The sequence below is a fragment of the Sus scrofa genome, chromosome 15 (genome assembly GCF_054392235.1).
Source record: "Sus scrofa isolate SSC_HxYL_T2T_F1_AM1 chromosome 15, Sscrofa_HxYL_maternal_Yorkshire_Landrace_v2.0, whole genome shotgun sequence".
NCBI classification, from domain to species: Eukaryota; Metazoa; Chordata; class Mammalia; order Artiodactyla; family Suidae; genus Sus; species Sus scrofa.
Window position 1 is genome coordinate 132,806,978 of NC_139397.1, and position 15,024 is coordinate 132,822,001.

At 39.9% G+C, this 15,024-nt stretch overlaps 1 protein-coding gene across 7 annotated transcripts in view; it reads left to right on the forward strand.

Moving 5' to 3' along the window:
* XRCC5 (X-ray repair cross complementing 5) overlaps positions 1-15,024 on the forward strand; it is a 97,508-nt gene that overhangs the window by 76,583 nt on the left and 5,901 nt on the right. For all 7 annotated transcript variants that reach the window (XM_084999040.1, XM_084999044.1, XM_013984470.3 and 4 more), the window contains 3 exons: positions 5,000-5,109; positions 6,700-6,796; positions 9,019-9,086. In XM_084999040.1, coding sequence (XP_084855166.1) covers positions 5,000-5,109; positions 6,700-6,796; positions 9,019-9,086 — 275 coding nt within the window. The remainder of the gene's footprint in view (positions 1-4,999; positions 5,110-6,699; positions 6,797-9,018; positions 9,087-15,024) is intronic.

The following is a 15,024-nucleotide window of genomic DNA, read 5'->3' on the forward strand; positions in this document are numbered from 1 at the left end:
ACCTCCTTCTTTGCTCTGCTCTTTTCCCCACAGTGTCAAGGGGTACTAGGGGCCTCTTGCCACTCCTAATCTCTGGGTTTATAGCACCATTCTCAGCGGGCTTTGGTTCTTTATCACCTGTGTAACAGTCGCCTACATTAAATTTTTGGTTAAATATTCAGTGATTTCTGTTCTGATTTGACCCTGGCTGATAATACTCAAAGCCTCTACCCACAATGGCCAATTTATATCCTATAGTAAAGAGATACAAGGAAGCCTCTTTGTGATTCATTTCTGTTTTAGTTAACCTGTATTAAAACGCAGATTTGTTTTCTTACCAGGCAAATGTTTCTAGTAAGTTTTTGGCTTAAAACAATGATTGTAATTTATATGTGGATTTAATTGGCCATAGACTTAACTACTTGCTCAGATTTTTATTTGCTGCTGATGTTATTCCTTTTTATTCTTTAGTGACTGACCTAATCATACTCATTTGATTTGAATGCTTGGTTTTTATTGTCACTTTATTTTGTTTTATAAAGATGCCGTTGTCATTGACTATGTAAATCTGTTCAGCATTTAAAAATGATTTAACTCCTGACATCTGCAAAATGTACACCTCTTCAATAAGTAAAATTCATATGAGGCATTGAGATCATGAGAAGAATTAAAATAGGAGACATTCTGAATGATACCTGGGTTCAGCAAAATTGTCTGAGATGGCTTTACAGTCCTTTCTCTATAATGTGTGACAGATAAGTGAACCTACTGCTCTTTTGGCTCTGTCCAATGGAGGAAAAAAACCTCTGCAATAAATAACTTTCTTTCACTTTGTTGGAAGCATCTTTGCAGGGAATAGAGGGACTGAATAAACATAAAGTCAGAGGCCAGCAAGCACATGGCCCCAGGTGTTTGTGACTGTGCAGTGAAAAGGGAGGCGATTCATTCTGTAGGACTTTGGAAGGTGTTGAGTGTTTTCTCTAGAGAGAGAAAGCGTCATTTCAGATTAAACAGGAAAACACTTCTGTTCTTCTCTTACATAGCACTTCTGAATCTTGATAGCATTTTAATATACGCTAAAGTATTTTATTGTATTAAGACTCACTTTGTGTATCAACAGTCGGTACTCATATAAGATCCTGGGTTAATATACAATGCCCATATTAAAAATCCCCAAAATGGAGTTCCCATTGTGGCTCAGTGGTTAATGAATCCGACTAGGAACATGAAGTTGTGGGTTCGATCCCTGGCCTCGCTCAGTAGGTTAAGGATCGGCGTTGCCGTGAGCTGTGGTGTAGGTCACAGACGTGGCTCAGATCCCGTGCTGCTGTGGCTCTGGCCAGGCCTGCAGCTACAGTTCGAATTGGACCCCTAGCCTGGGAACCTCCATATGCCATAGGAGCAGCCCTAGAAAAGACAAAAAGACAAAAAAAAAAAAAAAAAAAGACAAAAATCCCCAAACCCAGAACAGATGCTTTTGAAATCCAGAATAGGCATCCTAATTCTGAAGACTCCTTGAGATAAATGACAGCTTTTGCCTGACCTAGTATCCGAGATGGATGGTCCCGCCGATGACCATTTTTTATATTAGCTGCTAATGAGTATTACTGAGCCTCTGACTAATTCTGAAAAGCATTTTGGTGAATTATAATTGGGGTTGTGATTTACTGAGTGTGAACACTGACAGGCCGTTCCTTAGCCCTATAATTGATGTAGACGCAGAGAAAAGCACCCTAATAATCAGCATTTCCTTTATGAGTGATGGGGGAGAAGAGGGAGTTAAAAAGCATAATCCAGCCAAAGTGTATTATTTTTCTTGTCAACCATTTCTGCATTTACTTTTATTAAAAATGGCAGAGAAATGCTACCAAAGTTTGCATGGGAAGCCCCTTGTTCACATCTCATTCTGATATTCAGGTTATTAAAGTACCATCCATCACATCTACTCACTGGTGTTAAATGGTTCATTATAGTCAGTGAACCACAGAATAGGCTAGGTGGAGGGACGGAATCAGAATCGTGGGCTAGATGCCCAGGTCATGTAACTGATTATTTTGAGAAGGGCGAAATCTAGTTCTGTGTATTCATTGATTTATTAGAATTTTGGGTGTGTTTATCTATCTCTGTTCCTAAACTTTCTGGAGGAAAGGACAGAACAGTCTTAACATGTAAATAAGAAAACTAAATCCACATAGGCTTACAGTTACATAAGGACTCCATTCTGAAATGGAAACTGGGTATTGAGATTCCTACTTCCTTTTTCATACCATTACTGCACATGGGTTATTTGGCTTTTGTATTTATTTTATTTTAGGTTTCTTTCAAAAAAATTTTTTTTCTGTAAGGTGGCAGCTGGGTGTGTGTTTATTTCATCATATTTCAAGATAACAACGGATCTAGAAGCTGTGTGTTTTGCAGAGCAGTTTGGTACTCTCTAGTTGTTTCATGGCCTCCCAGATCCAAAGACAGCCTAAGTGTCTGTCCTTAATCTCTCATGCTTATACTCTTTTCCTTGCAATCTCTAGGTAGTAATAATATGTAATATTTTTACTGCAATACTTTATAACTCGGCAGACAATTCTCTTCAAATAATTTCTTCTCTTAGTATTTGTTGTGCCATTTCCTCCTGGCTTTCTTCTGTCTCCCTGGCCATTTCTTCTTGGCCTCCTCTTCAGCCCCCTTTCCTCTATACAACCTCGAAATGCTACAGTTCCTTAAAGGCTTGGGCTTGAACGCTTTTTTGCCTACACTCTCTCTGTGCTGCCTCAGGCCCCTCACGCACATCGTTGGCTCCCTGTGGAACTCCCTTCCCTCCTGCCTTTTCCCGTTCAATTCTCCCTCCTCCTCTTTCTTCCGCGCTCCTTCCATGGACTGTATGTGCCGGACCATGTGCTTTTCTCCAAATACAGCCTGTGCTTTCCTACCTCCATTCTTCCTACTTCTGCTCATTCTCTTTTTGCTGTCTTATAGCCAAAGTCAGCTTTCATCGCCCAGCAGAAAAGCCATGTTAAATCGTGAAGTTTTCTTATAGTCACCGAAGATTTTTAAAAACTCAGATCAGTTGATAGAGTTCCATACCACTGATAGCCCTTTTCACATATACCTCCCGTTGTTATTTGTGTGTATGTGTGTTGTCCTCTATTAGACTGTAAACTCCCCAATGGCAAAAATCTTATCTTCAGCTTAATTGTATCTCCTGTAGAACATAGCAGAGTATCTTCTATAAAGCAGTTACACACAATAATTATGTACAAGGCTAAATTAATCACTAAATCAAGCAAAGAGAAGTATTTACATTACAGCTTGCTAAGACTCCTCATTCACATTTCAAAAGAAATGAGAAACTTGGTGTCTCTAGGATTATTGCTCTTGGCCTATAAACACTGTTGTTTGTGCCCAGGTCTGAAACTCTGAGTGAACTTTGTATCAGACTGTCTAAGAAAGCACGCTGCTTGAGCCATATAGGAAATATCAAGCATTTCTGTTACTTCACCTTTCCAGGCTAAAAAAGGGAGATAGTTTCTCTTGCTCTGAGCTTCTTGTTGATGGCTTCCTGCTATGCCTGCTAATCAGGGTTGCATTGTTTACCTTGTTTAAAAAGACCCATCCAGACATTTCTTCTCTCCTTTGAATTATAGTTGAATATTAATTCACTGCTGCAGGATACAGTGGTAAAGATTTCTGAAATTGCATGGAAGTGTTTCTTTAATCCCTCAGAGTTGGCTGAAAATGTCATTGAAATGGAGATCATAATCTCCTCATTGGTAGAAAAGATGAAATGGTTACTGGGATATTTTTCTCTTGCTGCAAAATTATTACATTAGGAAATACTTCATCCAGTTTTTCAATCCTTTCCACGTGCTTCAAGATCCTTAGGAAATAAGTAGATGGCACCACATTTCATGTCCTTCATGAGCATTGAGCAAGGCTCATGTCACTTTGAGCCTGTATAGGCAAGCTTTGAAAGTTGTTTTCACTAGTATCGCATGCACACACACTGGCCACTCTGAGAATGCCGGGATGAGGCCATCACTATGGCAGACCTGCAGTCTTACAGTGTCTTGACCATTCAGCACAAATTGCTGAACAGGCCACTGGGGACTGGTTTCAGGGGGACCAGTGACAGTGAGCCTTTAGGCCATGACTGCGCACATCTCCTTAGTTTGTTCTTCCACAAGTATCACAGGGTCCATTTTGATCCTCAACTTAAGTTCCCTGATGACTTTATGTTTTTATTTTCCTCCACTTTTTTTCATGAAGAATGTTTGTTTGTTTATGAGGCATTTGCAGTCCACTTTGGAAACTATAACATTATTAATGTATTTCCTCTCTCTGTAGCGTTTATGATGCTGTTTGCTGACAGTTACTGTTTATTAAGTATGCATGGCTTTGTAGAATGCTAAGTAACTTAGAGACTGTTCCGGTTCAGCTAAGGGCAGAAGATATGTAGCAGTGATTTTCCATTCTAAGGGGATGTTATAAAATTAAGATGAGGGCTGGTCTTTTCTAATTTGACTTGTGATTGGTAGAAGATGGAATGTCCCTGACTCATTATTTTTCACCGTCTGACACTGTTTGACATTTATCCTGAGTGGAATTAGGGGAGGGAATAGAGGATCCATTTTCTATGACAGTATCAGGAAAGGATTTACTTACTCAATGGCCCTTAAATTCTGGGGTGGTGGGGGGAGGGGGGATAAAAAGCAACAGCAACAACTTAGTGTTTGAAACTCCAAAAGGAACATTTAGCCATAATTCTGAACATTTTAGAAATTTTATTTCTTAGCAAATGTCAATAGGTATTATCCAAACTTTAAGTATAGACTTTGGGAATCAGCATTTGGTATCTCATCTTTCCTTCCTGACCAACCCCCCCACCAAAAAAAAAAAAAAAAAAAAAAGAATGGACCACCAGGTTCTTGAACCATAGTACCTTTTTATAGGCACACAAGAGCACATACCTCTCTCTAACAAGCACCACTCCAGTCGATGAAAATAAATGTATTGCCTTATGTTCTAGCGAGTCACCAGCTAATAAGTCACATTGAACAGTTTTTGGATACTAACGAAACACCGTATTTTATGAAGAGCATGGACTGTATCAGAGTCTTCCGGGAGGAAGCCATTCAGGTAATGTTATCTTGTGTTCTTTTCCTAAATGGTTGACCAGCTTCACAAACCCTGCAAATAAGCCTGGGCTTTGGAAATCATCATCCTTATTACTAAGAATAGCACTGTATGCCAGGAGAAGTAGAAGTGACTGACTCATTTCACTATCAGTGTCATTTCTGAGGAGGAATAAAGATGGGTAGGTAGTCTTATCCCTGGGAGTTAGCTTTTTATTCCACTATAGTCCTGGCCCTATGATTTCTATGTAGGGAACCAAGGAAATTTTTATTGTGTTATATATTCTGTTTGGCTAGCTATTTTAGGGAATGGATGGAAAATGTATATATATATTTGTGTAATTATTAAGAAAGATTTTACAAAGACCAGAAGTAAGGATCTGAATGCCAAGAAAAAAAAGAACATTGAAAATTAATTACTCAGCACCCCTCTACCTTTTGAGTGTCAGGTTTTCCGTTCGTTTTAATAGAAGTACTAGAAAACACTTCTAAAAATCTTTCAAATTATTTCTAGGCTTTTATACATAAATTCTAGATAAGAGTGAAAATTAAAAAGTATATTTTTAAAGTAGGCATGGTTGTAGTGTATACTAGTTCTTAATGTGGGTGTGGATTAAATTTGCCGAGTCAGTGAACAAATTAATTCTTGAATTGTTTAAACAGTTACAAAGAATGATAAGAAAATGAGAAAAATGTTAAAATTAGAATGGAATAAAAGATTCAGAAGTAGATAATACAAATGCCCCATAGATTCCACAAATTGACAAAGTAGAGTCAGTATAGGGCTAAAGATGACGTAGACATGTGGAAGAGGATTTGCTTAGACGAAAAGGTTTGCTTTTTCATATTTCCCCCCTCCCATGCCTGCAGGCCGGGTGGAATGTCTGATAACACTTCTGTGCATGGCCTTTAGAGTACCAGGTCACTGGATTCCAAAAAGGAGAGAGAAAGAGATGGAGGAGGGTCAGAACAGACTTTAGAGACATAGCATTCTTAATGACCTTTTAAAACTAAATGTAAAAGAATGTACCAAAAAAAAAAAAAGTTGGGAAAATGTAAATATTGACTGATTATTTGGTCCTGTTGTTCTTTTTCCTGAGTTTTTTTAAAAGTCTCTATATATTAGATACCACATACTGAAATGTTTATAGATAGACTAACATGACTGAAATTTGTTTCAGAAGAGTCCAAGGGGTTTGAGAGGAGGTGAAGGTGTAGTGAAACAAGATGTGGCCGAGTGGATAATTGTGGAAGTTGGGTGATGGGTACATGAGCATCCACTAAATAGTCTCTCTGTCTTTGCTTGAATTTATCTGTATTAAAACTTAAAAAAACAAAGCACCAGGCCATCAAAAGAAATTATGTGGCTAGGGAAATTTCTGTGTCATCAACAGACAGAAAGATTTCTTTCTGGCTCTTAGCAAACGAAGCCGACATTTGAAATGTCAGTTTCCCATTTACCCAAGAAGAGCAGTGTATATATTTTTTATAAATAAGGTGTCTTCATGTGTGTCTAATGGCGTTGATCTGGGATGCATTATGCTTCTGTATGTGCTCTGACCTGCCACCCCCTCTACCCCTGCTACCACCACAGTTTTCAGAAGAGCAGCGCTTTAACAGTTTCCTGAGAGCCCTTCGAGAGAAAGTGGAAATGAAACAATTAAATCATTTCTGGGAAATTGTCATCCAGGGTAAGGTATCTTTTGTCTTTTTCCCCAAATATTTATACTTTTTTTCCCAAGTATAAATTCTAAATATGAATTATATTGTGGGATGCATTATGTGAAGACCTGATAACTTTCCGTGTGACTTTGGGAAGTGCTCAGGAGTCAGTGAACTAAAACACCGGCTTAATAAGCATAAATACAAAGTAATAAATAATAAAGTAAACATGTAAGTTCCATCTTAAACTCTGTGCAGCGTGACCCTTTCAAATAGCTTGCCTTTCTGTTTGACGAGTAAAGAAGCTGTGTTGCTGTACAGTAGGAAATTGACAGAACACTGTAAACCAACTATAATGGAAAAAATAAAAATCATTTAAAAAATTTTAAAAAAAGAAGCTGGGAGTTCCCGTCGTGGCGCAGTGGTTAACGAATCCGACTAGGAACCATGAGGTTGCGGGTTTGGTCTCTGCCCTTGCTCAGTGGGTTAACGATCCGGCGTTGCCGTGAGCTGTGGTGTAGGTTGCAGACGTGGCTCGGATCCCGCGTTGCTGTGGCTCTGGCGTAGGCCAGTGGCTACAGCTCCGATTCAACCCCTAGCCTGGGAACCTCCATATGCCGCGGGAGCGGCCCAAGAAATAGTAACAACAACACCAACAACAAAAAAAAAGACAAAAAAAAAAAAAAAAAAAAAGAAGCTGTGTGAGCAGACATCACCCCCTTTCTCAGAAGATTCTTAGACCTTTCGGTCCAGTTAGATAAACTTTCACTGATCTCGCCCATAGTTTGCCCTCCTCTGCCTTTCACTGCTGTGTTCTCGGGCTTTCCCTGTCAGCTGGCCAGCGTGTTCACACCAAAGCCTCTCAGTTCCTCACCTGGTCACAGCGACCAGTGCATATTAAACACAGAAAGAGGGTAACTTATATTCTTTCTGTTTTCGGCTTAATGTTTGATTTCCTTCATGCCCTTTACTCATTTTCTTTCACCTGACATGATTTTCTTGCAGAACTGAAATGTAAGATTTTACCTGCTAAAAGTACATATTATGAAAATAATGACGTTGTGAAGTATAAAACTTTCACTGGAAGTAGAGCCCCCAAATTAGTTTCAACCTGTCTTTCTGTGCAAATTCTATAAAAGGAGTTGCATACCTATCTATCCAGCTTCTAACAGGCAGCTTTTCATCACACAGGCAACCATTTCCCTGACAGTTAATTTTTCAGCCCTTTAACTTCTACTCTGGGGAGCAAAAGCAATTAGAATAGGTGGTGAATGGGGCTTACTCAAATCGCTTTTGTGTCTCTGCTGTCGACCCAGTTGATGAAAGAGATTGGTTTTGGTGTTTATTGAATGCCTCTAGCATATTGTTTGATGAAAAGCAACTTGCAGGACATACATGAGATACATATTTTCTGAGAGCCTGTATCCTATCAAGAGAATACATACGACCTGTGCCATTTGTAGATACAAATGGATGTTAAATGCATGTGCCTTTCTGAAAGTGTTTCATGCACCAGCCCTTTGAGGCAGAAGAAAATCTTAGGAAGAAGAGAAAACTAAAGGGTAGATTTTCTATCCCTGATTTGTCTCTCTGAGCTAAAATTGATGTACTGTGCTAAATAATAGACAAGGCCATTGTAAGAGCATGTTTCCTCCTGACCTTAGCTCTCTTGCCATTCCATCAATAGTCAGTGACACCACTACATGTCTGAATGTCTTCAGATTCCCATATTTTGGTAGCTAGTGGATTTGGACCAAAGAATAGTCATTGAGTTATCATTTGTTTACTGAGGTCCTGCTATGTACTATGTTGAGGGGGATATAAAGATGAATAAAATATAGTCCCTGCCCTACAGGGACAGAAAAGTATAATCTGTTAGGAGATATGGACTATGTACAAATAGTTATACAGGACACAGTATGATGAGAGCCATTTCCAAGGGATAAAACAGTGTGATCTGAGAATTCCAAAGGAGAGGTTCAATCAAGAGAGGCTCTGTGCAGCAGGCAGCGTCTGAGATATGGCCTTCATTTTATAGAAGCAAACATAGGACAAAGGGTAATTAATGTAAGATGAAAGGAATGATGTGGGTTCAGTGCCTTTAATAGAGTTTTATACTTTCTTATAGAGAAGTATACCTTTATAGTCCTAAAAATCTCCAGTCCAGAGATAGGATGAGGTGTGGTGGAAAGGAAGGGGGGATTGGGATTGATTCTGTTACTCAGATTTTACTCTGTGAATTACTTTTTAGATGGAATGACTCTGATCACCAAAGATGAAGCCTCTGGAAGCTCTGTCACAGTCGAGGAAGCCCAAAAGGTATTGAAGGGTAGCTTCCTGACTTTAGATGAATTATTGCAGTGGATATATTTTCTTGATGCCCATTCTTTCTTGAAGAAGTAAACTTCAAAGGACGACGAAATTAGCGTACCATTCTAATTTTAGTTTTCCATAGACTGTGAAGATGTTCCTAGAACTCACCTGTAACCTCAGCTTCAGTACCTCCAGAGCTCCCAGTCCATAGCACATACCATCCTTATGCACACCCTGTTAAAGGCTAGGAAATCCATCCAGCTCAGTGATTCCCATCTGGGCCACACTTTGAAGCTTTTTTTTTTTTTTTTTTAATACTGATGGCAGGCACCACTTCCTCCCTCCTGAGATTCTGTTGCTCTGAGATGTGTTTGGGGCATGGTTTTGAGATTTTAAAGCCCCTCAGGTAAGAGTGCAGCAAGGTAGAGCATAAGCCACATTCAGGTGTTTACAGCAAAACACCCCATGTATGCAGACCCCATGAACTTCATATTGACACAGATGGTCGCAACACTTGGTGTCTTTCTGTTTGGTGTATCAGGTTCAGTTATGAGTCAAAAACATCTGTTTAGCTCAATCGTCTTCACTAATACCTCAGATTTGTGATGAAATTTTAATGAAATTAAATTGAGTAGCTCAAAAGTATATGGTTCATAACAGTGTGGTTTACAGTCACTGGCCGATCTGGCCCAGCCAGCACAACACCTGGCAGCTGGCAGTTGTGTACTAAGCCTATGCTCCATGTGGGGCTTTGTGCTGAATCACAGGACTGTGCCCTGGCTTCTAGAAACCCAGACGGTTACAAGGTAGCAGAAGGAAGTGATGGAGACTCACAAATTAACCACTGAGCTAAGAGAGAGCTTGGTCTGGGGCTGGTGGGCAGGAATCTGTAAAGGGAATGGCAGAAACAAGGCTGGAAGTGTTCATCTATGGCTAAATTCAGCCCAGATTTTAAATACCTTGAATTTTCACCTCAATAAAAGCATTTGACAAAAAAATGTGATACCGCTCAGGAGAGAAGTTAGAATATTTGAGTTTTTATTAAGCACCTTGCCTGACAAAAGCATTTTGTTCAAGCACAAATATGGCACCTGCTTTCAGCACTCCAAGATGCTGATTGCTGTCTCAGAAGGCATTCCACAATGTCTCTACCCCCTTCTGCTACAGTGACTACTGAGTACCACGGGCTTCAGAATGCCGTTTAACGTTTTGGTTTTATTTCTATTTGTTATTTTATGCAATAGCATGACAATGCTTCCCCCTTGAACTGGGGTATATCATTCAGGGCTCTCCAGGGAGACAGAACCAACGGAAGGGTGGGGGGAGAGGGAGAGACTATGTGTTTGGAGGTGATGGGGATTGACTTATTGTAAGGAATTGGCTCACATAGTTGTGGGGGCTGGCAAATCTGAAATTTGTAGGGCAGGCCAGAGAGCTAGAAACTCAGGCAGGATTTCTCTGTTACAGTTTAAAGGCAGAATTCCTTCAACTGAGTGGGTAAGGCCTACTAGAATTATCGAGGGTAACCTTCTTTACTTAAAATCAGCTGATAACCAAATACCTTCACAGCAGCGTCTAGACTAGTGTTTGACACAACTGAGGACCAGCCTAGCCAAGCTGACACATAAAATCACATAAGGTGAAGGCTTATCACTGTAACTAAGCAGGCAAATAAGTCAGGGCAAATAATTTAATTCTAGGCATTATTAAAAAGCCTATCATCCAGGGAAGAGCTGAGTACATGCTGTGGGTTTTGGAGGAAGAGGAGAGCACTGATCTGAAAAATGTAGTCTTTCCTGCCAGCAGTACATGTTTTCTTTTTTTTTCTTTTAACATCCACTGAGCATTTATTCCAAGGAAATACACTAGATTCTGTACAACTAATACAATAGATTCTCTAACAACCCTATAAAATTCATATTAGCTAAGTTGTATAGAAAAACAATTTTATTATCAAAATCATGAAGTACTTTGGCAAACTTGAAAGAATAAATAGAAGAATCAGATGTAATCAGAGTTTTTGCTCTAAAATCCAGGTTTCCATATAACTCCAGGACATAGAAGGTCTAGTATTGAATTATAATTTTTCTACCCATTAACCTTGAGATGTTGCACAGGTCACAGCCAAATTTGTACTCTCTGTGGTACAAAGATTTATTCCTTCCATTAGGTATATCCTCAGCAGTGAACTTAAGCTAATGTACATTCAATGAAGAAGTGACAAATATAAAGCATTTTGTATTAGTTTAAGAAAATATTATCCTATCATTAAAAAAAAAAAAAGTGGGAGTTCCCGTTGTGGTGCAGCAAAAACGAATCCAACTAGGAACCATGCAATTGTGGGTTCGATCCCTGGCTTTGCTCAGTGGCCGTGAGTTGTGGTGTAGGTCGAAGACATGGCTTGGATCTGGTGTTGCTGTGGCTCTGGCATAGGCCGGCGGCAACAGCTCTGATTAGACCCCTAGCCTGGAAACCTCCATAGGCTGCAGGTACAGCCCTAAAAAAAAGACATAAAAATAAATTAAATTAAATCTAAAAAAAGTAAAATTCCCCTCCTTTTTTTCCCTTTGGCTATATAATCATATGCTTATTTAAGTAATGATGACCTGGGGTTGCTTATTTCCATGCCAGCAGTACATCTTAACCAAGGGTGTTACAGCTACATGAATCCAGAATATTAGAGAAGAAGGAAATCTAAGAAGGGATAATGTGCTTTTTGCAAATGTCTGGGACTTAGTCTTCCTTTCAAATGCAGTATCATCTTTGGAATTTAAGGGCGCAGCACCAAACCATCAAGAATTTTCAAGTCCGGTGACGAAGCTGCAGAGAGGCATTTCACTTAAGGTGCGGTGTCCCTTACACGATTCTAACATCGGCAGAACTGATGTCAGTTGATGACAACTCCAGAAACGTTGCCATGTTTGATTAGGGAAAAAATGTAAACAGAGCAGCGTGGAGCCCATTGTTGTGATCCACCCTCGGCACAGTCCATCGTGTCTGACTTCACAAAAGATGATGCTTTTGTGTCTGCTTGATATCATATGAACGTTTCACTTTGTTCTTCAGGATGAAAACCTAATCCTTTATATTAAAATGTCCTGGGATTTCCCATTGTGGCTCAGCAGGTTAAGAACCTGACTAGTATCCATGAGGACGCAGGTTCAATCCCTGGCCCAGCTCAGTGGTTAAGGATCCAGTGTTGCCGTGAGTTGTGGTGTAGGTCACAGACATGGCTCAAATCCTACATTGCTGTGGCTATGGTGTAGGCCAGCAACTACAGCTCCAATTCTACCCCCAGCCTGGGAACATCCATGTTCTGAGGGTGTGGCCCTAAAAAGACAGGAGAAAAATAGAAAGAAAGAAATGTCCTTAAATGGCGCCTGTTGATTTTGGGGGAAAAGAGTGGCAGGAAGAGTGACATACAGATAAATAATGGGGGGGAATTAGATTCTGGTTCCTTGTGCTTTTACTTGGAGAAACATGCTTCAGCTTTTTCTCTTACCCAGGTTACAGAAGCTTAATCACTTTTTTGACCACACATTGCCTTCAGAGTAGGTGTTAAGTTTGGTCACTTCCCAAAGAAACTTGGCTATAATCAGAATTTGAAGAACAATCCTCATAGTCTATTTAAATTCTTTCAAGATAGAGTTCCTGTTGTGGCTCAGTGGTAACGAATCCAGGATACATGAGGGATGAGGGTTCAGTCCTTGGCCTCGATCAGTGGGTTAAGGATCCAATGTTGCCATGAGCTGTTGTGTAGCTCACAGATGCGGCTTGAAGCTGGCTTTGCTGTGGCTGTGGTGTAGGCCGGGAGCTGTAGCTACGCTTCAGCCCCCAGCCTGGGAACTTCCATGGGTGTGGCCCTAAAAAGACAAAAAAAAAAGAGAGAGAAGAAGAAGAAGAAGAAGAAATTCTTTCAAGATAATTTACCGTAAGTTATTTAAAGCTAGCAAGCTGTCACATTATTGCTATTAAATGTTGATTTGAAAGGAAATAATTATCCCAGGGATATCTATTTTCAATGAAAATTAAACCATAACTTTATACTGTATAAATGTACATCTTGAGAGCTGTTTCCCTCCAGTGTATCCTAGAAATGGGTGGATTTTATGATTTTTTGAGAAATATGTCAGCCTTGCTGTAGAAATAGAAAGTTCTTTCATAACATAAGCTTAGTCACTTTTCGTTTCAGTAACTGCTACTTCTCATTTAATTTTAAAGCCAAACATAAATATTACCCCACTTTTACGTTCATTTTTACTGTCTTTACAACCTGTCAATTCTTTCACTTAACTTTTCCGTTTCTAGTGGTTATCGTTAGACATGCTATTAACATTTCATTTTGGTAAGGTCTTTTTTATGTATCATTTCTCCACTTTTACTTATTTATATTTATTGAGGTAACATTAGTGTATAATATTATGTAAATTCCTATCTACAGTATTATATTTTGACTTCTGTATACATCATAGCATGCTCACCACCTAATTTTTAGTTTCCACCTGTCAACCATACAGTAGACCCCCTTTACCCACTTTGCCCTCCCCTTCCTCCTCCCCCTCTGGTGACCACTACCCTGTTCTCTGTATCTCTGTGTTTTTATTTGGCTTGTTCATTTGTTTTGTTTTGTTTTAATATTCCACATATGAGTGAAATCACACAGTATTTGTCTTTCTCCATTTGACTTATTCACTTAGCATAATACTCTGAAGGTCCGTAATTCACAAAAATATATGCGCTTCTGTGTTCACCACAGCATTATTTACGATAGCTAAGATATGGAATCAACCTAAGTGCCTGTCCATGATGAATGGGTAAAGAAGATGTGGTATACACATACAATGGAATGCCATTCGATCATAAAAAGGATGAAATCTTAGAGTTCCTGTTGTGGCTCAGTAGGTTAAGAACCCGGCTAGTATCCATGAGGATACAGGTTTACTCCCTGACCTTGTGCAGTGGGTAAAGGATCTGGTATTGCTGCAAGCTCTGGCATAAGGTTGGAGATGCAGCTGAGATCTGGCGTTGCTGTGGCTATGGCTTAGGCCAGCAACTGCTTCTCCAGTTTGACCCTTAGCCTGGGAACTTACTTATGCTGCGGGTGCAGCCATAAAAAGAAAAAAAGATGAAATCTTGCCATTTGCAACAACATGGATGGGCCTTGGTAGCTCCTATGCACCATTCATCTGTCAGTTCATTCACAGGACATGGCCCTGTGGTTGGTCGGAGGTATGCCTGTTTATCCTGGCATATTCCAGGAGCATCTGAGAACCACCATCAGTGAGAGACCTAGACTTGTGAAAGGTCAAATAAGCCAATTCTTCATTTGAAGTTTATCTTCCTTATAAAGATAAAAAAAAAATTTGTTTCTCTTACTTACTCATATTAGGGTCAGAGCAGTTGTTCTCAGCCAGGGGTGATTTTGTTCCCCTGGAAACCTGAGCGTTGTCTGGGGACGTTTTTTTGGTTGTTCCAACAGGGGGTGTGCTACTGACTGCTAGTGGATAGCGGCCCCCCACAGGGAGGGATGATGCTGTTGAGAATAATTTAAACAGGTCAGATCCTTAACTAAGGCAGAGGATATTGGCTGAAGTTGTGTAGAATTTTACTCAGTTGGAAGGGATCCTGATGATCTCCTAGCTGAGTTGTTATTTTTAAAACTGAAAGCTTCCAAGGAAGGCTGATACAGAAAACAAGAGAGTGGTGATGCTTCTCACTTTAAGGGCAGTGGGAGCAGCAAATCAAGAGAGCCCAGGCCCAGGGGACTCAGAAGAACACTCAGGACCTCAAAGAACAAAACCTGAAAAAGACTGAGCTAGTCCAAACTCCTTATTTTATAGATGAGGAAACTTGGGGCTCAGAGACATAAAATGACATGTCTGAGATCTCAGAGTAACTCACTGGCCAAGAACCCAGTTGTAGGTCTGACCCCTGGCCCTCTGTT